The sequence below is a fragment of the Eumetopias jubatus genome, unplaced genomic scaffold (genome assembly GCF_037043125.1).
Source record: "Eumetopias jubatus isolate StellerSeaLion01/CBP00866 unplaced genomic scaffold, mEumJub1_p1.0 scaffold_13, whole genome shotgun sequence".
Taxonomy (NCBI): Eukaryota; Metazoa; Chordata; class Mammalia; order Carnivora; family Otariidae; genus Eumetopias; species Eumetopias jubatus.
The window spans coordinates 38,827,265-38,851,526 of record NW_028274819.1 but is presented as its reverse complement, the minus strand read 5'-3'; the positions used below and the strand labels follow the sequence as shown (position 1 = coordinate 38,851,526).

The window sequence follows — 24,262 nt, the reverse complement described above, 5'->3', positions numbered from 1 at the left end:
TACAGTCCTTCCCACAAATTAAACTGCAGGCCCAAATAGCAAATTTCTTATAACGTTTAATGAAGAAGTAATACTAAACTCTTGGAGGTGGACAGAACCCTTCACAACATAATTTATGAGGCTGATATTACAGTAATACTAAAGTCAAACAGATATTCCAAGAAAATAAACTACAGACCAGTATCCCTATGAACGCAGATGAACATCCCTATGAACATAAAATTTAAGATTTTATTTATTTATTTGCCGGAGAGAGAGCATGGGAGAGAGCACGAGAGTACAAGCAGGGGGGAGTGGCAGGCAGAGGGAGAAGCAGGCTCCCTGCTGAGCAAGGAACCAGATGTGGGACTCAATTCCAGAACCCTGGGATCATGACCTGAGCCAAAGACAGAGGCTTAACTGACTGAGCCACCCAGGCATCCCATTTTCTTTTTTTTTTTTAAAGGGAAACATACTTTTTTAATTTAAGTAGATTGGGGGGATATACAGTATTAGTTTCAGGTGTACAATGTAGTGATTAGACATTTATATACATTACAGAGTAATCACCATAGTAAGTCTAGGAGATGGAAATGTTTTTAACAGAAAATTAGCAGATTGAATCCGTTAATTTATAAACAGGATAATAAGCTATGACCAAGTGGAGTTATCTTAGGAAGGCAAGGTAAGTTTAACATTTGAAAGTCAATATAATTTATCATATTAACAGAAAAGAAAGAAAAACTGTAGAATCATCTTAATAGGTGCAGAAAAATTATTTGTCAAAATTTGAAACTCATAAGGAAAATTCAGCAAACTAGCCAAAAAAGGACCTTTGTTACCTGATAAAGATAGGTAGTGTCATATTTGATAACAGTTAATGAATGTAGGGGATGTACACTCTCACCACTTCTATTCACTGTTGTCTTGGGGAATCTAACTTAAAGTGCAATAAACCAAGAAAAGGAAATAAAAGATTTGAAGGAAGTAAAACTTTCATGACTCCCAAATGACATAATGATATACATGTAGAATCCTAAGAAATTTATAAAATAAATCACCATGTTGTACACCTGAAACTAATATAACTCTTTATGTTAACTGTAAAGAAAATAAAGGAGTAAAATGTTAAAAAAAAGTAATGTATATATTAAAGAGGGCACATTCTGCATGGAGCACTGGGTGTTATGCACAAACAATGAATCGTGGAACACTACATCAAAAACTAATGATGTAATATATGGTGATTAACATAACAATAAAAAATTTTTTAAAAAGTAATGTATAAAATAACCACTAAAAATCCCACAGTTATAGGATTTAAGGTGAAAATATGAAAATTATTTATACTTTTTATTAGTAGTCCCAAACAAGTAGACATTGAAACTTAAATAAATATATAGCATTTACAGTACAACCAAAGTCATCAAACATTTAGGGGTAAATTTAACAAAGTATGTCTAAGATATTAGCACTGAAAAGTGCATTACATTACCAAGAGCTGATGCTAAAATTCATATGAAAACACAAATGACCTAGAGTAGCTAAGAGAATTTTTTAAAAGAAGAACAAAGTTAAAGGATGTACACTGTCAGATTTTATGACTTAATTTAAAGTTGTAGTAATCAAGATAGTGTTGTATTGACATAAGGATGCATATTTAAATGTTGAGGCAGAATTGAAAGTCCAGAAATAAACTTACACATATATGGTTACTTGATTTTTGACAAATATACCAAAGTAATCCTTTGGGTTAGTGATTCTTTTTCTTCAGGGAAGTTGAAACTATCCCTTGTAATAGTTTTTCCACCATATCAGTTGGTATTATTATGGAAGAAAATGAACATGATACTATGTGGAAAAATTAATTCAAATGGAAACAAAAGTTTTAGAAGAATACAGGTGAAAAGACTTCATGTAGGCAAAAATGAACCACAAAAGAAAAAAAATATTAATTGGTCATTGTCAAAATTAAAAACTATCTCTTCAAAATATACCATTAAAAAATTAAAAAGCCACAGAATGGGGAAATCATTTACTACACACAAATCTCAGACGGTTTTTATCTAGAATGTTAAGAACTCCTAAAATTCAATGATAAGAATACAACTGACTTGGTTTTTTAAATGGGCAAAAAATTGGAATAAAAGGCAATGTAGGGATATGGCCAATAAGCACATGGGAAAAAATGCTTGATCATTAGAAAAATGCAGTTTATAACAATGATGAGATCTCATCACACAGTTAAAATCTAAAAGCTTAACAATACTAAGTGTTGACAAGGATGTGAAGCAACAAGAATGTACATATACATTGCTGGTGGAATATAAAATTGTATATGCACTTTGTAAAACAGATTGACAGTTTCTTTAAAAGTTAGATACTTTCATTTGACAGATCAGTTTTACTTGTACACAAATGTTTATGGTAGCATTTTTCATTATAACCGAAAGCTAGAAACAATCCAGAATTCCATCCACGGGTATGTGGATCAACAAAATTGTTTTATCCACATGGGAATACTAAGCGACAACAGGGAATGCACTAGTGATATACACAAAAGTATGCATGAATTTATATATTTATAAAATATAAAACAAACCACACACAAAAAGGTACATTTGCTATGATTCCATTTATAAGAAACTCTACAAAATACAAATCTAATATGTAGTGAAAGAAAGAAAATCAATGTTTGCCTGTGAACAGGAGGATTTTCTGGGAAGGAGTGCTAATGAATATTTTCAAGGAGGTAGATATGTTCTATATATTGATGATGATAGCAATCACTCAGATGTCTCTTTTGGAGAAGTTGACAAAATTTACCCTTTAAATGAGTGCATTTAATTTTATGTTAATAATACCTCAGTGAAATTGGGGAAAGATCCTCCTTTGTTAGTAGAAAAAATCCTTTGTAATTTAGATGTATATCCTCTGAGGATTGAGTTTATTTTAACTAGATAAAAACTTAGCAGCTTGCTTTTAACTCTGAAATTATCTCCTTAACTGTTGTCTATTTCACATTTTAAAAAGGAAGGTGGAAAATATGTGCTAGTCTTAGATCAAGCATATAAAAATACCTAATGAGTGTCAGTGGACAAGGTTAAATAATTTAAGATTGTAGTAGATAGGTTCTATGCAGCATGTAATATTTTGAGGAAATATGTGCTGCTTTCACAAATATTTGATTCTCAGAATCAGCTGCGAAGTAGATAGGTCAGGCATCATCATTCTCTTTTACACATGGAGTACACCAGCTCAGAAGATTATGATATAATTTGATGAAGATCACTTAACTGACAATTACAAGGGGATCTAGGGTTCAAATAAAGAGCTTCTGGCTTTTAGTTCTCTCTCCACTGTGAAACACTACTTGCCTTTAAAATGTACTCTTGTTGTCTGGTCTGTATGTCTCTTTCCACCCCTCCCTTAAAACAAAACAATAACTTTATTATGTGTTCTTGATAAAATTCATATTTTTTCCAGGCTGAAGTTTTCAATATGGGTTCAGGGTATTGCCATATTAATCAGAAACATTCTTGGACATTTATGAAGTGATCAAAAGTAATTCTAGTGTTCAGGGAATAATCAAACAAATTTTGAACATACAAAATAATATGAACCGTTACCAACAAATTATGTAATTTAACTAGTTTTCTGAGTCTGTTTAACATACTAATTTATTTCATTATGATAATTTTCAGAATAAATAAACTTGAAGATACTATTACACTAATTAAAGGAAAGATTGAAGAAGTTTGCCTTCCTGTAGAAAAAGTAGATGTTATTATATCTGAGTGGATGGTAAGTGTTTGCAGAAAAAACTACTTGTGTTGGTTTTAAAAAAAAGAAAGCAGTGAATAAGGTAGTAGTTTTCTGCATTTAATTAATTTGATAAATGTCAGAATAATGGCATTATTTTAAAAACAGCTACAATCTTTTTATGGTAGTTTATTCTGATATGGCACTTATTTACTGGCCGTTTGTAATCTTTTTAAAAAGAGAATAAATTAGCTTTTTTACTTTTAAAATCATAATAAAGAATTATTGTTTTTCTATTTTCTAAATTTGTGGAGATCTAAATATGTTTGCTGAAAAGCCTGTGAGGACTAGTAAGGACTTATTAGGACTGTTTCATCAAAATTAACATGATGTTGCCACTATTGCTCTAATACTGAATGTCCTATCTTTCTTATGTCAGGCCATGTAGTCAGTGTTCTTTATCACATAAAAGAGAATTTATTAGCGTGATTAAAATAATAAAATTAAGATACGTTTATAGCTTTAGAATTTGCTTTTGAAATCGTAAGTCAGGGCACAGAATGTTTATTTTTAAATGTATATGAAGTAAAACTAATGGTATTTGACAACTGATTTAACTTGTTGATATGCCAATTTGATGAAGACAAGTTAGCGTTTCCAGATAAAGATTTCTTAAGTTTTTGGAGAGTTTTAAAGCCTTTTTTTAAAAACCTGTATTTGATGTATATATTTTCAGTAAATGAATTTATCAAACAATGTTGGAAAAAATGCATTATGCTTTATAATTATCTATAAATTTTGAATAATCATAGCAATACTTCTAGCAAAATAGCAGGGATTTTAGGGAGCTTTTGAAATGTTCAGATTTAATGTATAAGTAAATTTCAATCTAGAGCCAGTGACAGTCACTGTTGTTAGCAGTTACTCTTTTGTACATGAAAGAGTATGTTGATTTTTTTATGGTAGGGTTGGCTTTTAATAATTTTTAATCACAGTGTCATTATTTTTCTTATACCAGAGAATTTGTATTAGCACTCTGATTTCTTTTATGAATTGGGTGAAAAGATACGGATTTAGTTACATATAATTAAAAATCCAGCATCTTTTTAAGGACGACAAAAAGGTGCTTTGAAGAAGCACATTTGAGGCATTTACTCAGCAATATGTTAAAATAGTGTGTGCTAAATGTTGGCTGACCTGCTCATTTCTCCATGGACCGTTTTACTTTTCTTGGAAAATGCATCTATTGAATTACTCCAAATTAGGATATAAGCAAACTGAGACAGACTTTACTAAACTTTCTGTCATCCCAGTTGAACGTTTTTCCATATCTGGTTATAACTAGTTGGATAGTTCTTGACCTGCCTAGCAGAATTATATTTCTAGATATTGATATTCTAGGAATTTTCATTTCAAAATCTGAAAGATGATCTAGAAGTACTAATATTCAATTGAAATCTTAGAGGCAGTTGGTATAATAAAAAATTAGCTGGATTGAGTGAATTTATGAGATCGTCACATTTACGATATGAACTTTATTGAAAAGCTGTGCTGGTCTTGGGCTTATTTGTCCTCAGGTGCATTTTACACTCTTCTGCCTGCTTCTGTACTGAAGGAGGGCTAGCTCTGCAGGCTGCTTTTTCTAGGCTCCAAGGACAACCATCATCCGCGGGGTTTGGGAAACCCAACGGGAAACACTGATAGGAGATTTAAAGAAAGGGAAAAGTCAGGGCATTTCTTTGCTTCTGTTTGCCTCTAGTTGTATTGCTGGCAGAAGCTGTTTCTTTTGTGACTCCAATTCCCACTGGACAAGTCTGTCATAATTCCAGTGTCCACTGTGTGACTCTGCCCTGGACTCTTGTAGCACTGCTTCTTCCTTTTGTCTCTCTAGCCTAGGAATGGTAGTTCCTTCCTGGTGTCTACTCATGTCCAGTTGTCTCAGTTCCTTCTTGATCACTTACCATATCTTTTACCCTCTCTGTAACCAACTTCCTGTATTCATTTTTCTGTTTTCATGACTTATGGTTTCTGTTCTCCTAGACTGTAATTGATGTAAAGGGTACCTTTCATTTTGGAGGACTGGTCAGGTCTGATCTCTGCCTTTATTAGGAAGGCATTATAATACAAATAATTCTGAGTCACTGGAACCTGGAATGAAAGCCAGTTGTTTGGAACCAAGGTGCTTTCAGAAGCCCTTCACTAAGGGAAGTAAATCAGTGTATTCAGGAAGTGTTAACTAAGAACTTTCCTTATTCCTCTTCACAAGGGTATAACTTAAGAGTTTGCATTATCTTACTGTCTCCCTTTCCTTATAGGCATCAGTGGAATTGAAGTCTAGCAGATCATGTTAAATGTGTTAGGTGGAGCATTAGACACCATAATTTATGGCCGTTATTCTAAGGCAGTCAACTTTGGATAGCCTTATTTCTCTAATAAAATTTGCATTAAGCTTTTTAATGGACTTGTAATGCAGTGTAGCAGTGTAGGTATTGTATGTTACAGAGATGTACATTTTGTTTTCTTCTCCTATAGTCCACTAACTATTCCATGTTAATCTAGATTTATTTTTTTGTCTACAACTATTCATGAACTTTGCTTTATTTTGGAAGATGTTCTTAGTTAAGCCTGCTTCTCCCTCTCCCACTCCCCCTGCTTGTGTTCCCTCTCTTGCTTTGTCTCTCTATGTCAAATGAATAAATAAAATCTTTAAAAAAAAATGTAATTTTAAAAGCCAAATCATTGCTGTTAGCATATTATTTAATAAGCCATCACTTGCCTCTTAGAGTTATGAATTTCCAAACTTAGGCTTTCTTTTAATTTTACATTTTCATTTTTTATTGAATGGAAATTCCATTTGGTAAAATTATTATCAGTTATATAAATAACTGATATTAAATTAGCCAATATTAAATAAATAACTGAATGAATAAATGACTTAAATCAATTTAATCTCTGTAAGATGTTAGTATTTATGCCTATGAGTATCTCCTTTCATTTTCCATATTTTACTCTACCAATACAGCCATTCTTTATGACATCTTATTTCTGATTGTCTAATAAAACTGTCCAAAGTAAGTGTCCCCAATTCTGTGCTACAAACGAGTTAAGCCAGATTGACTCATTTGGTGTTAGTGTTTTCCATCTATGTTTTCAGTGTGACCTCCTTATAAATACATAGATAAGATCCTGGCATCATATGATACGATTGCCAGCAATGATTCTTGTTTGCACGTTTGTTTTTTCCATCATCAGGATTATCAGCAGAATTACACATTAGGTGAACTTATTGTCATGATCATTCCTGACCTACATTAAAATTGTCTGAAGTCCTTTTTTGCAATTTTTCTATCTTGGCTTGCTTTTCACAGAAGCTACCTAAAATTTCTCCTTACTCAAATATTCTTGGATGTGTCCTTGAAATTTAAGAATTAACTTTCCTACCCCATCTTCACCAGCACAAGTGTATCTGTGTAATACACATGCATGCACATACCCACACCCACAGTGTTATCTTTTGTTCATGCTTAATACTCTTTATTAATGAGTAGCATTTCAAGATATCATTTAAAAAACAACATGGCTTGTGATTTGGCTTATCAGCAATCCACAAACTGACCATAAAGCCTGTCATAGGTCACATTTTAAACTGGTGGATGTTGAAATGTTCTTGTCGTCTTTAGTCTGACAGTGAAGCCATGCCATTTCAGCCAACTGCCATGAGGATAGGTGACCTTTCTTGGTCTGTTTTTAACAACACAAATTATAGTGTATTGTAATTAATTGTTCATGTACCTTTTTCCATTCTCCTGAGACTGGGAGCCAGGATTTACTTGGTATGACCAGATTCTATCACAAGGCTTAGCATGATGAGGGAATGTACACCATAAGAGAACTTTACAACTTAGAAATTCACTGGCCATAGATATGATCTTATTTATAATTTGCTATACAGCACATGAAGTCAAGGAGGTAACATATGACAATATTGAGAATGTTGCTGTGGAGTTAGACTACCAAACCCTTTGGTTTGTTGCCTTGGGCATGTTACTGAACTTCTCTGTGCCTCAGTTTCTTTCTTTGTAAAATGAAGATAATAGTAATACCTACTTCATAGGGTTTTTGTGAAGATTAAATAAGTTAATAGATATAAATTTCTTGAAGCATTTTCTGCACATAATAAAATCTCAGTAGTTAGCTCTTTGGTTTTGAAAATTGTATAGTCTGTTAAGCACTTGCTAACTAATGAATGAACTGCCTGACTAGGTTATTCAGTAAGTAAAATTTGAAAATGGTAATATACATGAAGTAAAGACTATTAACACTTGGGTGAAGAACATTCCTAGTGCTCCCCCCCCTTGGTTTATGAGCCCTTTGTTAAAGCAGAAGAAGTAATGCTGTTTACTTCTACCTGTGAATGAAAGAAAGCTCCTAAAATTTACAGTTTTCATTTTCAGACAGTTGGGCATTTAATATAAACACAGTTAGATTATCCTATGTAATTGAGTTGGCACAGGTAGTGTGAAGTTTCTACTTAAAAGTTATCCATGAACAGATATTTGATTCACAAGAATGGAGTAATCATATAGATGCCACCAGTTTGTAATAAAGAAAACTTGCTCACATACACCTCAACCTGGATTTAGAGAACCTGCCAATCATGTGTTTGAGAAATAACAGATTAAGTATGGTGTGAAAATTTGGGAGGGAAAAAGCATTATTTGTATTTCTTTGGAGTGGAATGCAAAATTCTCACAAATTTTTAAGATAAAACATTAGCCTTCATAGCTTTTTGAGCCCTCCCAGGGCTGATTTTACTAAGTCCTTCTTACTTCCTTGGGAGTTTCAATTCATTCTCTTTTGCCATTTAGAGATACTTCAAGGGACAAGTTTAAGAAGAAACACTGCTTTTTGAAACTGATTTAAAAGGGCTTGATGAAGATAATTGTCCTCTGAAGTTTTCTTCTCTTGGGGTACAGATCTTTCACATGTTATATTTTCTTTAATAGAGTCTTCAAATTGGCAAAATTTAGATAGCAGAACTAGGAAGTCATTGTTCAGTTAGGTGAAGTGAGAATTAGGGCAGGAGTTAGTTACAGTAAATTTTGATCTGTTCTTATGAATGAATGTTTTTTTCTGACCTGTTTTTGGTAGATTATGTATTTTGAGTAAATTCTTCAGTAGTGGTGATACATCGATTTGGTCTGCTCCATTTTCCATTCTCTTCCCTTTATCCATTTTTAATACTAGAATATTTATTTGGGAATACCCAATTTAAAGTAACATGAAGTTGAATGAATTTGAGGCTACCTGACCTTCTCAGGAATTCAGTCTTCAGTCTTTTATTAATTTGTGCTTCTGTCCAATAAAAGCAAGTGACCAGAAACAAACCCAAGGCTTAATCTAGTTTCTCTTACTAGGAAATGACATGTAATTTATCTTGATCAGTTTTGCTAAAGTTTTGTCGTTTACTGCTCTTTTCAAAGAACCCGAATTGTGCTTTGTGTTGATCTGTCAGCATTTGTTTTCTATCATATTGATTTCTGCTTCAGTCTCTATTTCCTTCTACTCTCTTTAGAGTTTAATTTGCTGCTCTTTTCTAGCTTCTTGAAAAGGAAGCTTAGATCATTGATTTCCAGCTTTTCTTTTTCTAATATTTGGCATTAGACGCTAACATTTCTAAGTACTGATTTAGCTGAATCCCACATTCAAGTGATTTTTTTAAAGATTTTATTTATTTGTTTGTCAGAGAGAGAGAGTGTGTGTGCACAAACAGGGGGTACAGCAGGCAGAGGGAGAAGCAGGCTCCCTGCTGAGCAAGGAGCCTGATGCAGGACTTGATCCCAGGACCCTGGGAGTATGACCTGAGCCAAAGGAAGACGCTTAACCACCTGAGCCACACAGGTGTCCCGACATTCAAGTGATTTTTAAAAATAGTTCTAAGTATTACTTTTTCCTGAATTATTATCTTTTATGCTGTTATTAAAATAAACACTCAAGTATTATCATATTTGAGAGATAATCTACCATTAATAAAGCAGAGTCACTGGCACTCTTATTCTCCACATAAGTTGATGAGGTGCTCTAAGGAACCCTTATTGCAGAACCAGTAAACCCTGAAGAGCACACATTTTACTTTTTTTTCTTAGGGATATCAGTTTTGATGTCATTTCCTCTTTCCTTGTTCAGTTCTATTGTGACTAGTGTTTTTTAGAAGAGAAAACACACACACAGTTTTTTTTATTAGATAAGCAGTAAGCCAGAATGTGATGTGCATCACAGGCAATCACTAAGAGCTTGCAAAGACAGAAAGAAATCTCATTTTTTATACAGCCGACAGATAAAACCCATTACAAGCATGTTCCTGAGATAAAAAATAATAAGTTTTGTGACTGTTTTTAATTCCTAGTTTTTTCCATTTCATTACATAACCAGAAAAGAAAATTCTGGAATCCAATTGTATAAGAATTTGAAAGGCAGTACATAATTCAAATATTTAATAATATTTAAAGACTAACAGTTGTCACATTCAGTGTGCTTATGGTTCATTTTGGCATTCTGTGAAATTTCAGTTAATTTCTTTTGGCTATATTTCTGTTGGAGATCTTTATTTTTTTATTATTTTTCTGAGAGTTCCTTATTTATTCTAGTTGCCAATCTGTTGTTAGGGCTCTTCTCATATTTTCTGCATCTCCTGTTTTCTGGGCACATATTAGAATTTAACTCTCTGTCCCCTTCGAAGTCAGATGTGGCCCTATGACTTACTTTGGCCATTGAAAGTCGTATCCAGACAGAATGTTTAACATCCAGTACACAGTTTTCCATATCCCCTTTTTACACATCAGTTACTGTGGAAGCTTGTATTAATATAAACCCTCTGTCAGCCTGACTCCTGAGTAATTATAATAAGCAATGACTTGTCAGCCTGTAATGTAAGAAATAAATCTTTTCTGTTTTCAGTGATGATTTGGATACTGTTTATTAATGTAAGATAACTTAGCTTGTTGATGGATACAACTGATGGATTCCCTATCAGTTATTTTTGTTAGCGGCACATGGCTTATCATTGCATTATTTTTTGGTGTGATTTGATGAATAAGACATACTTAATGTATTAAGTTTACCAGAATTCTTTTATCGTTTGAGTTTTTGTATCTTGTTAAATAAATCTTTCTTGAATTGCCATTACATATTTATTAGACTTATCTATCTTCTGTGCCTCTTATACTCCTTCATATTTTCTATTGTTTTGACTTTTTTGGCTGTATTCTGGGTAATTTCTTCAGTTCAGTCTACCAACTTACTAATTTTTTCTGAAGCTCTTTTTTTTTTTTTAAAGATTTTATTTATTTATTTGACAGCGAGAGCAGGAACACAAGCAGGGGGAGTGGGAGAGGGAGAAGCAGGCTTCCCGCTGAGCAGGGAGCCCGATGTGGGACTCAATTCCAGGACTCTGGGATCATGACCTGAGCCGAAGGCAGCCGCTTAACAACTGAGCCACCCAGGCGCCCTGAAGCTCTTTCTAATTATCTGTTAAACTCATCTATTGAGTTTTATCTCATTTAAAAAAAAATTTTTTTTTTACTTCTAGAAATTCTCTTTGGTTCTTTTAAAATTTTGTTTGCTTATTACTCCTATCTTCAAGCCTCTTAATCTCATAAATTGTAAACAATATCCAGCAGTTTTGCAGATCTGCTTTTGCTAACTTGTTTCTACTAGCCTTCATTCATGGTGCTTGGTGCTTGTTTACTTGAGTGTTTAGTACTATTTGATTATTCTGCCATATATTTTCTAAGGAACTTTATCTATGAAAAACTCTTTGGGGTGCTTGGGTTTTACCCCAAATAATTTGGCATTTGTTTTTGCTTTGTACCTGGTACATTTACAGATGCAGACCACTGTTATTTATTCTTTTTAATTTTTAAAAACACTTTATTAGGGAAAATTTCTAATGTAAAAATTTTAGAACAAATGTTTCAATGAACCTTATGCACCTATCACCCAGCTTCAACAATTGTCGGTATTTTGCCATTTTTGTTTTATTTATCTTTGCACTGTTAAATTTTTCTGCTATCTTTTTTTAACTGATAAGGACTTTTTTAAATGTATATTTATTATGCCTTTATTTATTATGTCATTGAGCCTAACAAAATTACCGCTATAGGCACAATTCCATATTCCAAAAAAAATTCCTAATATTCAGTCTGTTTTCACATTTCCCTGATTGCTTCATGAATTTTATATATATATTTTTTACAATTGATTTGTTTGAATCAGGATCTGAGTTATGTCTACACATTGCATTTGATTAATTTATCTCATAAATCTTTTTTTAATTAAGCTTTTTATTTTGAGATAATTGTAGATTATATCACATGCAGTGGTAAATAATCCAGAGAGATGCCTTATTCTCTTTACCCAGTTTCTATAACATCTTAAAAAATCTATGGTGCAACAGCACAACTAGGATATTGATACTGATACTGATACCATTGGATACAGAACAGTTTCATCACTACAGGAAGCCCTCCTGTTATCCTTCTATGGCTGTACCACCTCCCTCTTCCATTCACCAGCCTTGACTTCTGGCAGTCACTAATCTGTTCTCAATTTGTATGATTTTGTCATTTCAAGAATGAAATGGAATTGTACAGTATGTGACCTTTTCGGGTTGGCATTTTTCACTTAGCTCAATTCCCTGGAGAGTCATCCAAATTATTGTACATATCCATAGTCTCGCCCTTATTTCTAAGTACTTTTCCATGGTATGAATATACCAAAGTTGTTTCAACCATTTAACTTTTGAAGAATATCCAGTTTGGGGCTATTACAAATAAAGCTGTATGAACATTTGTGCATATATGATTTTGTGTGAACATAAGTTTTCATTTCTCTCAGATATATGCCCAAGAGTATAATAGCTAGTCATATGGTAATTGCATGTTTAGTTCCATAAGAAACTGCCAAACTGTTTTTGCAGAGGGGCTGTACCATTTTATATTCTTACAGCAATGTGTGACTGTTCCAGTGGCAATATCTATCTACATTCTTGCCAACATTGTATATTGTCACTATTTTTTATTGAAGCCATTCTGATAGGTGTATAGTGATATCATTATAATTTTAATTTGCATTTCCCTAATGGTTAATGATGTTAAACATCTTTTCATATGCGTATCTGCCTTGTATCTTTTTCAGTAAAATATCTGTGTCTTTTGCTCATTTTCTATTTGGATTGTTTATTTACTGCTGAGTTTGATAGTTCTTTTTTACTAGTTCTTTATTGGATATGTGGTTTGCAAATATGTTTTCCACTTTATAGCCAGTCCCCTTAACAAAACCTTTCACAGAGCAAAAGTTTTTAATTTTGATAAAGTCCAGTTTATCAGTTTTTATTTTTATGCATCATGCTTTTGATATCAAGTCTAAAATCTATAGTCTATACATTCACCTCCTCCCTTTTTTCTTGCCATTCTTTGAAGAAACTTGGTCAGTTGTCCTGTAGAAATTTCTACTTTCTAGATTTTGATGATTGCATCCTCATGGTGTCACTTAATATGTTTTTCTATCCCTTGTATTTCTTGTAAACCAGAAATATGGGGTCCAGAAATAGAGGTTTAACAAATTAAAGTTGTTGTTCCCCCCCCCCCGAGAATACTTCATGGGGGGCAGTGATGGTTAGTTTCTGTTGCATTGAATCAGGGGACTCAATGTCTGGTTGTCTCCTTCTATTATGTTAAGGTTGATCAGTGGCTTTTTGGAGCTGTTAGCCTAATCTGTTCACTATAAACCTACCTAATGGTTTTAGAAGCTGTTGAAAATGATTTCTTGGATTCATTATTTCATTAAAAGTTGCCAAGTTATGATATTCTACCTGTACCAATTATTCTCTATTTGTTAGCTGAAATTATTCCCAAAGTACTTTGTCTCCTCAAATATTTGGTTATGAACTATAGTTTGAATAGGAAAAATAGGATAAAATTTCCATATTTTCTATTTATTTGCCATTTTCATAGTAATGAATTGTCATGCAATGTCATTGCTTATATATGTTTATTTTAGTGGACAGATGTAGCTGTTTTTTATTATGAAGAATTAAGAGTTTATACTGATTTTTCCAAATTAAGATTATGGAATTTTTTAAGTTTTTAATTTTATACTTGTATTTCTTCTGTACAGAAAATCTTGATTTCTAAGATAATGCTAAATACTTGTTGACTTTATCATGTAATTGCCCATTGTAGTTTTACAAATTTTATACCACCTTTATTACTAACAGTAAGGCTTCTACATGCAGTTGAAGATTTCTTTGTAATTTCTTTTGTTCTAGAATATAGCTCATGGGAAATATACAGTCTAACTACTGTGTTTGAAAGTCATTTGAAGTAATTATTTTCACAGGTTAGTATGTCACCAACACGACATACACTCAGATTTATTTATTTCCTTGTTCTTCAGTTTGGGACATTGCTTTTTGCTTTACTTAGTTTAATTTTGTGTTTTAATTATGAAGAAATGATGTGATTCTATTTCTTTTGTCCCTTAGTGAATAACCTTTTTATAAGGTTTTGACTTTTTAGAAAAAATATTAGATATGTATGTATTTATATTTTCACTCTTGTCACACAAAAGTTAGCATATACTTTATATGTTGTTAGATGTGTGTGTGTGTATGTACTCTGATATAAAGTACTATCTAATACTTTAGTTGTAATTTTTAAAGTAGAATATCCAGTTATAATTAAGATTTTTTTTCAACTGGTATGAGGGTTGGGAACATGTTTAGAAATTAATATTTATTGGGGCACTTGGCTGGCTCAGTTGATAGAGCATGCAACTCTTGATCTCAGGGTTGTGAGTTTGAGCCCCACATTGGATAAATAAAAACTTTTTTAAAAAGTAAAAATTAATATTGCATTTCATACCCTTATCCTTGGAAACCGATTCTGTAATTCTGGAGTAAGACCCATATGTGCATTTGGAAAGATCTTGAGATGATTCGGTTTTGCCTTTTTCTTTTTTTTAAGATTTATTTATTTATTTGAGGGGGGAGCATGTGAGCAGGGAGGGGCAGAAGAGGGTGAGGGAAAGAATTTCAAGCAGGCTCCACGCTGCTGTGGAGCTCGATCTCACAACCCTGAGATCATGACCTGAGCTGAAACCAGGAGTCAGACACTCAACCAACTGAGCCACCTAGGCACCTCCAGTTTTGCCTTTGATAGGCTTGCTTTTTGGACCATTTGCTGCAGTTTGAGGAAGAGAACCAATTTGACTGTCAGTCTTTTGTTCATTAGGTGAGAGTGCCATCTAGTGGGGAAAAGACTTTTAATATGACAGGAGTTTTTTGAACTTTAGAAGAGTATGCAGAAGGAATTATCTCCTGTGCTGTTATGTTCTCCAGAAGTCCATGGCACTTAAGAAGTGAGAACTATATGTTGTGAGGTATGAGAAGAGGGAGGAAATAGTCTTGCAGGAGAGTAGCAAGCACATAATAGTTGCTTAATAAATGGTAGCTACTACTACTATTTTCATTCTTCTTGCGTGGGAGGTAATGATCAGGTGAAGTAATAATGAAATAGCTGCTCTGACAAATATTTGTTATATACATGTAAAATTTTATTATTGCTTTTTGACTATATAATTACACAGAAGTTACAAATTTCATCTTGTCTTTACACTACCACTCAAGACTTACACTGATTCCCCAACAAAATCTGTTACCAAATTCTTGTGTATCCTTCCTGAAACATTATAATACGTTATAACATATATCTCTACCTCTTGGCATATTGATTCATTTCTTTAACAAACATGAGGCTGCTATGTACCTGGCAGGATAAAGCAGTGAACAAAATAGATGACAAGCCTCACCCTTATATTTAGTGTAGAGTAAGCATATTCTGCATATTGTTCTACACCTTGCTTTTTTCATCTCTTTTAAATCTATAAATTTCCCATTATGACTGTAGCTGTATTCCACAAATTTTTTGTTCAACTCAAAATATTACCCTGTGATCTCTGCTTTGATGAATGAATTATTTAGAAGTATATTTAATTCCTAAATGTTTGGAAATTTTTTAGTTATCTTTCTGTTACTGATTTATGATTTAATTTGGTTGATATCAGAGGACATACTGTCTGTATTATCATTACATTAAATTTGTTCAGACTTGCTTTATGGCCCAGAATATGGTCTGTTTTGTTGAATGTTCTACATTCATTTAAATGAATGTGTATTCTGCTGTTGTTGAATGGACTGTTATATAATTGTCAATTGGGTCAAGTTGGTTGATAGTATGATTCACATCCTTTAAGTGCTTATTATTTTAAGTATCTGTTCTATTAACTACTAAAAGAAGAAGAATGCAGTTTCTACTGATAGTTCAGGAGTTGTTTCTCTTTTCACTTGTCAGTTTTTGCTTCAGATAGTTTTATGGATAGTTTTATGTAGTTTTTAGGTTCATACACATTAGAATTGTTATGTATTATTGATAAAGTTTGGCTTTTTTTTTTCCTTTACCATTATGAAGTATTGTCCTTTGTCCCTATTAAATTTGGTCCTTTAGTTTACTTTAGCATTTTTGCAATTAATTGTATACTATTCTAGACACATTTTAACATTTATAAACAGATCTGAGTGTATGTTCCTTTTGCCTTCTCCCAGACTATTGCATATTATATAACTAGTCATAAAATCTTCCTTTTAATAAGTTGTGAAATACAACATGCACAGAAGATAGCATAAACTTACAGACACAGTGTAAGAAATAGTTATATAATGAACACCTGTATAATCATTAGATCAAAATATAGAAAGCGGCTGTCAAGTATCTTTTCAACTTTCTTCAGATAATCTTTGTATGCTAATTTCATCTTCAGATGTCTCTTACAATATCTTTTCAAATATTTTAAAATAACTTTTTATCTTTTAATTGTATCTGTTACAACTTCTTTCCCATCCCAGAGAGGTTACCACTCTCCTGACCCTGTGGTAATCATTTACTTGCTTCCTTTATGTTTTTGCCACTTAGATTTACATTCCAAGGCAGTGTAGTTTATATTTTCCAGTTTTTGAGATTTATGTAAGTGGAATCAAAATATAAATATGTTTTTGTATTAAAAAATAGTTTTTTGCTTTCTTCACTAAGTCACATTTGTAACATTCATCAATATTGCCAGTATGGATAATTTGTTCATTTTCATTTTTGTTTATTCTATTGTGTGACTATATAACAGTATGTTTATTATTCTGCAGTTGGTGGACACTGGATCATTTCCAGTCCTTTCACCATGACAAATGATAGTGCTGTTGTATACAGGTACATGTATGCCGTTACACTCAAGCGTGCTTTTCTACCTGTATATTTAGAAGTAGAATTGCCAGATAACAGGGTGTGCTGCTCTTCTGCATTACTAGATGATGCCAAACTTTTCTAAAAGTTGTAAAAAAAATTTTTATTGTTCCATAGACTTGTCAACACTAGACATTGTATGACTTTGTAATTATTGCCACTCTGCTAGTCAGTAGTAGTTTCTATTGTGTTTGAATTACTGATGAAGTTCACCATCTCTATATGTAATTTGGCTCTTTGGATTTCCTGTTTTGTGAAGTAATTGTGTATAATTCTTTGTCCATTTTCCTTTGGATTGCCTTTTTTTTTCTTAATGATTAGTGTTCTTTGTCGGAAGTAAAGATATGTGTGTGTTTGATATCTTTTCAAACTCTTTTTAATTCTTTTTATGTTCTTTGATGAACAGAGGTTCTGAATTTTAATCTAGTCAAACTTATTGGTCTTTTTCTTTATAGTTAATACTCCCACCCCACCCCAGAACATGAAAATATTCTCCACAAACTTTATATCTTTTTAAGCTATATGTAAGTCTTTAATTCACTTAGACAGATGTGGGAATAAAAATTGTAAGTCTTTCTGGAGGCATTTTGATGATACAGATCAAAATCTTAAATGTGCATGTCCTTTAATCCAGAAATTCTGCTTTAAGAAGTTTATCTTGGCCAAATACATAAAACATTGAAACGTTGTCTGTGTGTGTGTGTACATATACATGTTCAAAACGTTATTTTTCTTACTCTACAGTAAGTGAATGCAAAACATACAGATATTCTTGTTGCTTGATAATGTCAGCCACCTTGCATTTGCCAAGTGTGCAAGTGTAGTATCTGTCTCAGTCATTGTAGAGCTGTCAGTAAGGAGGATACCTCAGTATCTCGGTATCTTCATTATCACATTTGTGATAAATTCATTAGCATTAGCATATTTTAAGTTGAAAGAGTCAAGGGATAGACTGGGGAATCTTTGAAAAAACTACAATTCAGGTATTCAGTGTGTAAGGCTATTATAAATGTAATGGTGAAATAAACAGGTTACATTATATCCTGTAAAAACTTAAGTTTGGTACATTTTTAGCAGAGAGCATTACAGATTAGGAGAAAGTGCTTATCTGATTACTTTTTGGATATGTCTAGAGCAGTGGTTCTCAGTGGTGAAGGGTATACAGTTTTGCCCCCCTGGGGATATTTGGGTATTGGGAAATGTCTGGAAACGTCTTAGGTTTTTACAGCAGTTGGGGGGGTTAGGGAGGGAGAAAGACAGGAGGAGAGTGCTGGTGGCCTTTGGTAGGTAGAAGCCAGGAGTACTAGTACACATCATACAATGGACAGGATTGCCTCTACAATACAATATTATCTGGCCCAAAATGTCAGTAGTGCCAACGTTGAAAAACCCTGCTTTAAAGTTCTCGTTCCTGTGCATTGATAGTAATTCAATTTCTAAATGAGATCCTATTATGAAGGCCACCTGACCTAGTATGGGACATCAAGGAAGATTTTCCTTAAAAGGTGTCATCATTAAGAATATACTTTGTCACATGGATATACAATAGACACGTCCTTAACCAGTCTGCATTTCATTCAATAAATTAATGATGTTCTGCATTCTCTCTGTATGACATGCTAGATTCCATGGCTAACTGAACACTTAAAGCTGATAAATTACCTTCAGTGTGCTGCTCCTGTTTTGCTCCTATTAATTGTTACAGGTTTACCAAGAGCTTATTGTGTTTGTTTCCCTGCTTCTTTGCATAATATCAGTTAATATTAACTTAAACTATTGAACAGGATTGTAAAAAAGATTCCTGTTAAGTAGTGAGTAAAACGACTGTGACAGAATAGAAATGGGAAGCTGGGAATTATAGAACTCAGAGATTCTCCATACCCTTAGATTCTTTTTTCTATTTTAAAATAACCCAAACTGGAAATTACAATCCATTATGAGTGTGGTTTTTGCAAGGAAGATTGTGAAGATCCTAATTAATAGATTCCCCCTCAAAGAGTATTAGTAAACATATCTACATTTATTTGTATTTTTTTCTTAAAATGTATTGCTTTCAGTTAACAACCAACTAGTAGTCCCAGCCACATTGGATAACAGTTCTATCTACAGTAAATTTTATAGAATTGAGAGTAGTATTGGAAAAAAGTGTCATAAAATATTTATTATGCTTCAGAAATATAAAAATTGGGTTTAGATTTTATAGCCTTGTTTCTTTGTTAGAAGTAATCTTTTATTTTTATCTTTAGATAAATTAAATTATTGAGTATTTGTCACTAGACTTTCTACGGATTAACTCTTCATTTTATCTGTAACTCTCCCCTGCCTCTCTTTTTTTAAATAATTAATTACGCTTAAGAGTGTATCAGTAACTCACTTATTTGCACTAAAAAAAAGAGAAAACCTTATACTGAAGGTATCACAAGTTTCTTTTATCATTAATTTATTCTCAGAAGATATGAACAGACATTTTAAAAATAAGGTTCACATTTCAATGAATAATGATAATATCTTAGTCCCAGATTTAATCCAATGTGTACCTTTTGTAGTAATTAATTTTTGAAGTGTAAATGCAAATTTTAATTTTAAAAAGTAAATCACTTTGGAAAGAAGCGTGCCCCATGAGCATCATGGGAGAAAATATTGGGTGTAATTCTCTTCCAGATGGCACCCCTACAGGTGAGGCAGCAGCCTGTGAAATTACAGTCTGAATTACACTGCAGATGAGCCGGACATTTGGAGCAGCTCCTTTTGATATCAGTAATAAATGCCTTGGTTCAGAATCAAGGACAGTTCCCAGGAAATTAAAGGCTATTCTATCACGTAGGGAGCCTATAGTAAAACGAAGTTTAACAAAATGGAAAGTTGAGAGAAAGGACAACAGTTAGCAATACATATATGAATCTTTTCATCTGCTAGTATTTAAAGCTAGATATGTTAATTTATCTCATAGATACCATATTTTGGTTCTACATATATTCTAATATTTGCATGGATTTTCTAAACTGATAATTTTCATAATGGATGGTGGCTAAGAGCCAGTTGCCAACTAAGCTATCACTGTGACATATTACGAATCATGTACCTATTATAAATTCTAATCTTGTTTAATATGCTTTATGGGAAATTTTCCATTTCAGAACACTTGAGTCCTTAATTACAAAGGTAGTATATAATACAAATACTAAATCTTATTTTTAATTAGGTAAATATATTTAAGAAGCAACATAGGATAGTTATTCAGAACGTGACTCTGTAGTTAGACCAAGGTTCAAATTCTGGGTCATTCAGCTATTTCTGTGACTGTTATAAGTCCTATGGTTTTAAGCTATTTAACATTTGTAAGCCTTAATTTCCTTATCAGTTAAATGGAAAAAACAATAATGTGCTTTAGGAAGATTTAAATAATCCTTATAAAGACACCTAATACAATAAAAGTCAGCAATTATCACTGCTATTTTGAGAATTTTAATTTTAGAAAGCAAACAGCATTTAAAAATAACCAGTTTTAGGGGTGCCTGGGTGGCTGTCAGTTAAGCATCCAACTCTTGATCTCAGCCCAGGTCTTGTTCTCAGGGTTGTGAGTTCAGGCACCACATTGGGCTCCACACTGGGCATGAAGCCTACTTTAAAAAAAAAAAAAAAAAAGCTTAAAATAACCAGTTTTATTAAATACCAGAAAAATAAGAAAAAGTAGGTACTGTTTCATTTTTAACAAATATAATGAGGTATGATATTAATAACTCTTTATTCTTTTATTCATTTAAAAATTTCATACTGAGTTCCTGCTGTCTACCAGCCACATTTGTAGCCCTCAGGAATATAGCTTTAAACAGTATAGATAAAATCTTTGTTCCTCTTGGAGCTTACATTTTAGTCAAGAGTTAAACACAAAAATAAACCACATTTTAATTCATGAGGGTCACAATGAAATACAAAGTAGGGTAAAGAGATGGAGGTTGATAGAGAAAAAAGATGATATTTTATGTGGAGACATCAGGTAAATCCTTTTTGAGGAGGTAATAATTGAGCAGAAATCTGACTGCTGAGTGAAATGAATGACCAATAAAATTGTCAGTCTTCACTGAAGACTAAATGTGAAGAAATGTGAATCTATTCTTGGTTTGAAGGAATGCTTTTCTGTTGATTTACTAGTTCAGCTAGTCTTTAAGTTAAGGTTTACAAACTACTTTGACAGAATAGAAGCCTCATCATATACTTACATAAGCAATACTTTGATACTGAAGTAAAAAATATAGATACAGAATACCATTGTTAATTGTACATCAATGAAGAGAGAAAAGGGGGATAAAAATGGGGAAAGATGAAAGAAGAAATTAGCCTTCTGCTTCTATCCATGTTAGGCCAATTCTACCACATGGTAGCTGACCCCACATAGTGCCTTCTACCAAATTTAAGAATCACGTGGTACGGTCTTTCATAGGTTTTATATGTTAACCCTATGCCAAGAACTGAGCTAAATCCTTTACCTTTATCAACAAAAGCATTTGATTATTTGCTTTCAGAAATTCACTGATCAGTAATGATGACTGACTGAAAAAATGGGAAGGAAAAACATGGCATTTATGAAAGGGTATTTTTGCTGCCAAGGATGATTATCTTCTTTCTTTTGTTTGTTTGCACTTGATTTTACTGTTGAGTTTAGCAGCAGTAAGAATTGAATCATAAAACCAGGGTTTTGTAAGGGGAGCAAAAAATTGTCCAGTATTATTCATCCAGTCATGTGACTTAAGTCATTTAACTTTTCTAGTGTTGATGTCTATAATGTGAAAATTAGGTCATTTGAATAGTTAAAATCTTAGGAACTATCTCTAATATGGTTTGATCAGAATTGTAAGCTTAGCTAATGTAATCATCATAGGGTATGTGGAAAAATGCTTATTGATGTTTTCTATTTTAAATAGAAGCAGACATATGGGAGCATCTTAAGTGCAAATACCAAAATTTGAAGTATTAAATAAAACTGATTTTCTTTTTTTTTGTCTTGGGGGGGAAAAAAATCCCTGTGATTATCTTTGTGAGAAGAAAAAGTTGGAATTGGCACTAATTTGGCCAATGTGACCAAATTACTTTTATTGGGTTTTAAAATTCTATTTCTTAATGTAAAGAAATTTTGAGTGTTTTGTATTTTTTTGTATGTGCACACATATACATAGTCTTGGTTGGTCTGAAAAAAAGTGACACAAGAAAATGTATTCTCTTAGACCCCTGGAAAAAGAAAAAACAGGAATTCCAGTTCTGAGTCATGGATTCTAATATAGGACCATTGACTAAACAAACGAGATGATTTTGGCCAGGCTGGTAAAGCTTTATTCTCTAATTTATTAAATATAATTTTAAAATTTTGATTAGTCTTCACAAGCATATTTTTTTAAATTTTTTTATTATGTTAATCACCATATATTACATCATTAGTTTTTGATGTAGTGTTCCATGATTCATTGTTTGTGCATAACACCCAGTGCTCCATGCAGAATGTGCCCTCTTTAATACCCATCACCAGGCTAACCCATCCCCCTACCCTCCTCCCCTCTAGAACCCTCAGTTTGTTTTTCAGAGTCCGTCGTCTCTCATGGTTCCTCTCCCCCTCTGACTTACTACCCTTCATTCTTCCCCTCCTGCTATCTTCTTCTTTTTCTTTTTTCTTAACATATGTTGCATTATTTGTTTCAGAAGTACAGATCTGTGATTCAACAGTCTTGCACAATTCACAGCGCTCACCATAGCACATACCCTCCCCAATGGCTATCACCCAGCCACCCCATCCCTCCCACCCCCCACCACTCCAGCAACCCTCAGTTTGTTTCCTGAGATTAAGAATTCCTCATATCAGTGAGGTCATATGATACGTGTCTTTTTCTGATTGACTTATTTCACTAAGCATAACACCCTCCAGTTCCATCCACGTCATTGCAAATGGCAAGATCGCATTCCTTTTGATGGCTGCATAATATTCCATTGTGTATATATACCACCTCTTCTTTATCCATTCATCTGTCGATGGACATCTTGGCTCTTTCCACAGTTTGGCTATTGTGGACATTGCTGCTATAAACACTGGGGTGCACGTACCCCTTCGGATCCCTGCATTTGTATCTTTGTGGTAAATACCCAGTAGTGCAATTGCTGGATCATATGGTAGCTCTATTTTCAACTGTTTGAGGAACCTCCATACTGTTTTCCAGAGGGGTTGCACCAGCTTGTATTCCCACCCACAGTGTAGGAGGATTCCCCTTTCTCCACATCCCCGCCAACATCTGTCGTTTCCTGACTTGTTAATTTTAGCCATTCTTACTGCTGTGAGGTGGTATCTCATTGAGGTTTTGATTTGGATTTCCCTGATGCCGAGTGATGTGGAGCACTTTTTCCTCTGTCTGTTGGCCATTTGGATGTCTTCTTTGGAAAAATGTCTGTTCATGTCTTCTGCCCGTTTCTTGATTGGATTATTTGTTCTCTGGGTGTTGAGTTTGATAAGTTCTTTATAGATTTTGGATACTAGCCCTTTATCTGATATGTCATTTGCAAATATTTTCTCCCATTCTGTCGGTTGTCTTTTGGGTTTGTGGACTGTTTCTTTTGCTGGACAAAAGCTTTTTATCTTGATGAAATCCCAATAGTTCATTTTTGCCCTTTCTTCCCTTGCCTTTGGTGATGTTTCTAGGAAGAAGTTGCTGCGGCTGAGGTCAAAGAAGTTGCTGTCTGTGTTCTCCTTTAGGATTTTGATGGACTCCTGTCTCACGTTTAGGTCTTTCAACCATTTGGAGTCTATTTTTGTGTGTGGTGTAAGGAAATGGTCCAGTTTCATTCTTCTGCATGTGGCTGTCCAATTTTCCCAACACCATTTATGGAAGAGACTGTCTTTTTGCCATTGGACGTTCTGTCCTGCTTTGTCAAAGATGAGTTGACCATAGAGTTGAGGGTCCATTTCTGGGCTCTCTATTCTGTTCCATTGATCTATATGTCTGTTTTTGTGCCAGTACCATACTGTCTTCATGATGACAGCTTTGTAATAGAGCTGGAAGTCCAGAATTGTGATGCCGCCAGCTTTGCTTTTCTTTTTCAATATTCCTCTGGCTATTCGGGGTCTCTTCTGGTTCCATACAAATTTTAGGATTATTTGTTCCATTTCTTTGAAAAAGGTGGATGGTATTTTG

The 24,262-nt window shown here is 33.4% G+C and overlaps 1 protein-coding gene across 2 annotated transcripts in view; it reads left to right on the top strand.

Moving 5' to 3' along the window:
• PRMT3 (protein arginine methyltransferase 3) overlaps window positions 1-24,262 on the top strand; it is a 137,054-nt gene that overhangs the window by 41,164 nt on the left and 71,628 nt on the right. For both annotated transcript variants that reach the window (XM_028117704.2, XM_028117705.2), the window contains exon 10: window positions 3,684-3,783. In XM_028117704.2, coding sequence (XP_027973505.1) covers window positions 3,684-3,783 — 100 coding nt within the window. The remainder of the gene's footprint in view (window positions 1-3,683; window positions 3,784-24,262) is intronic.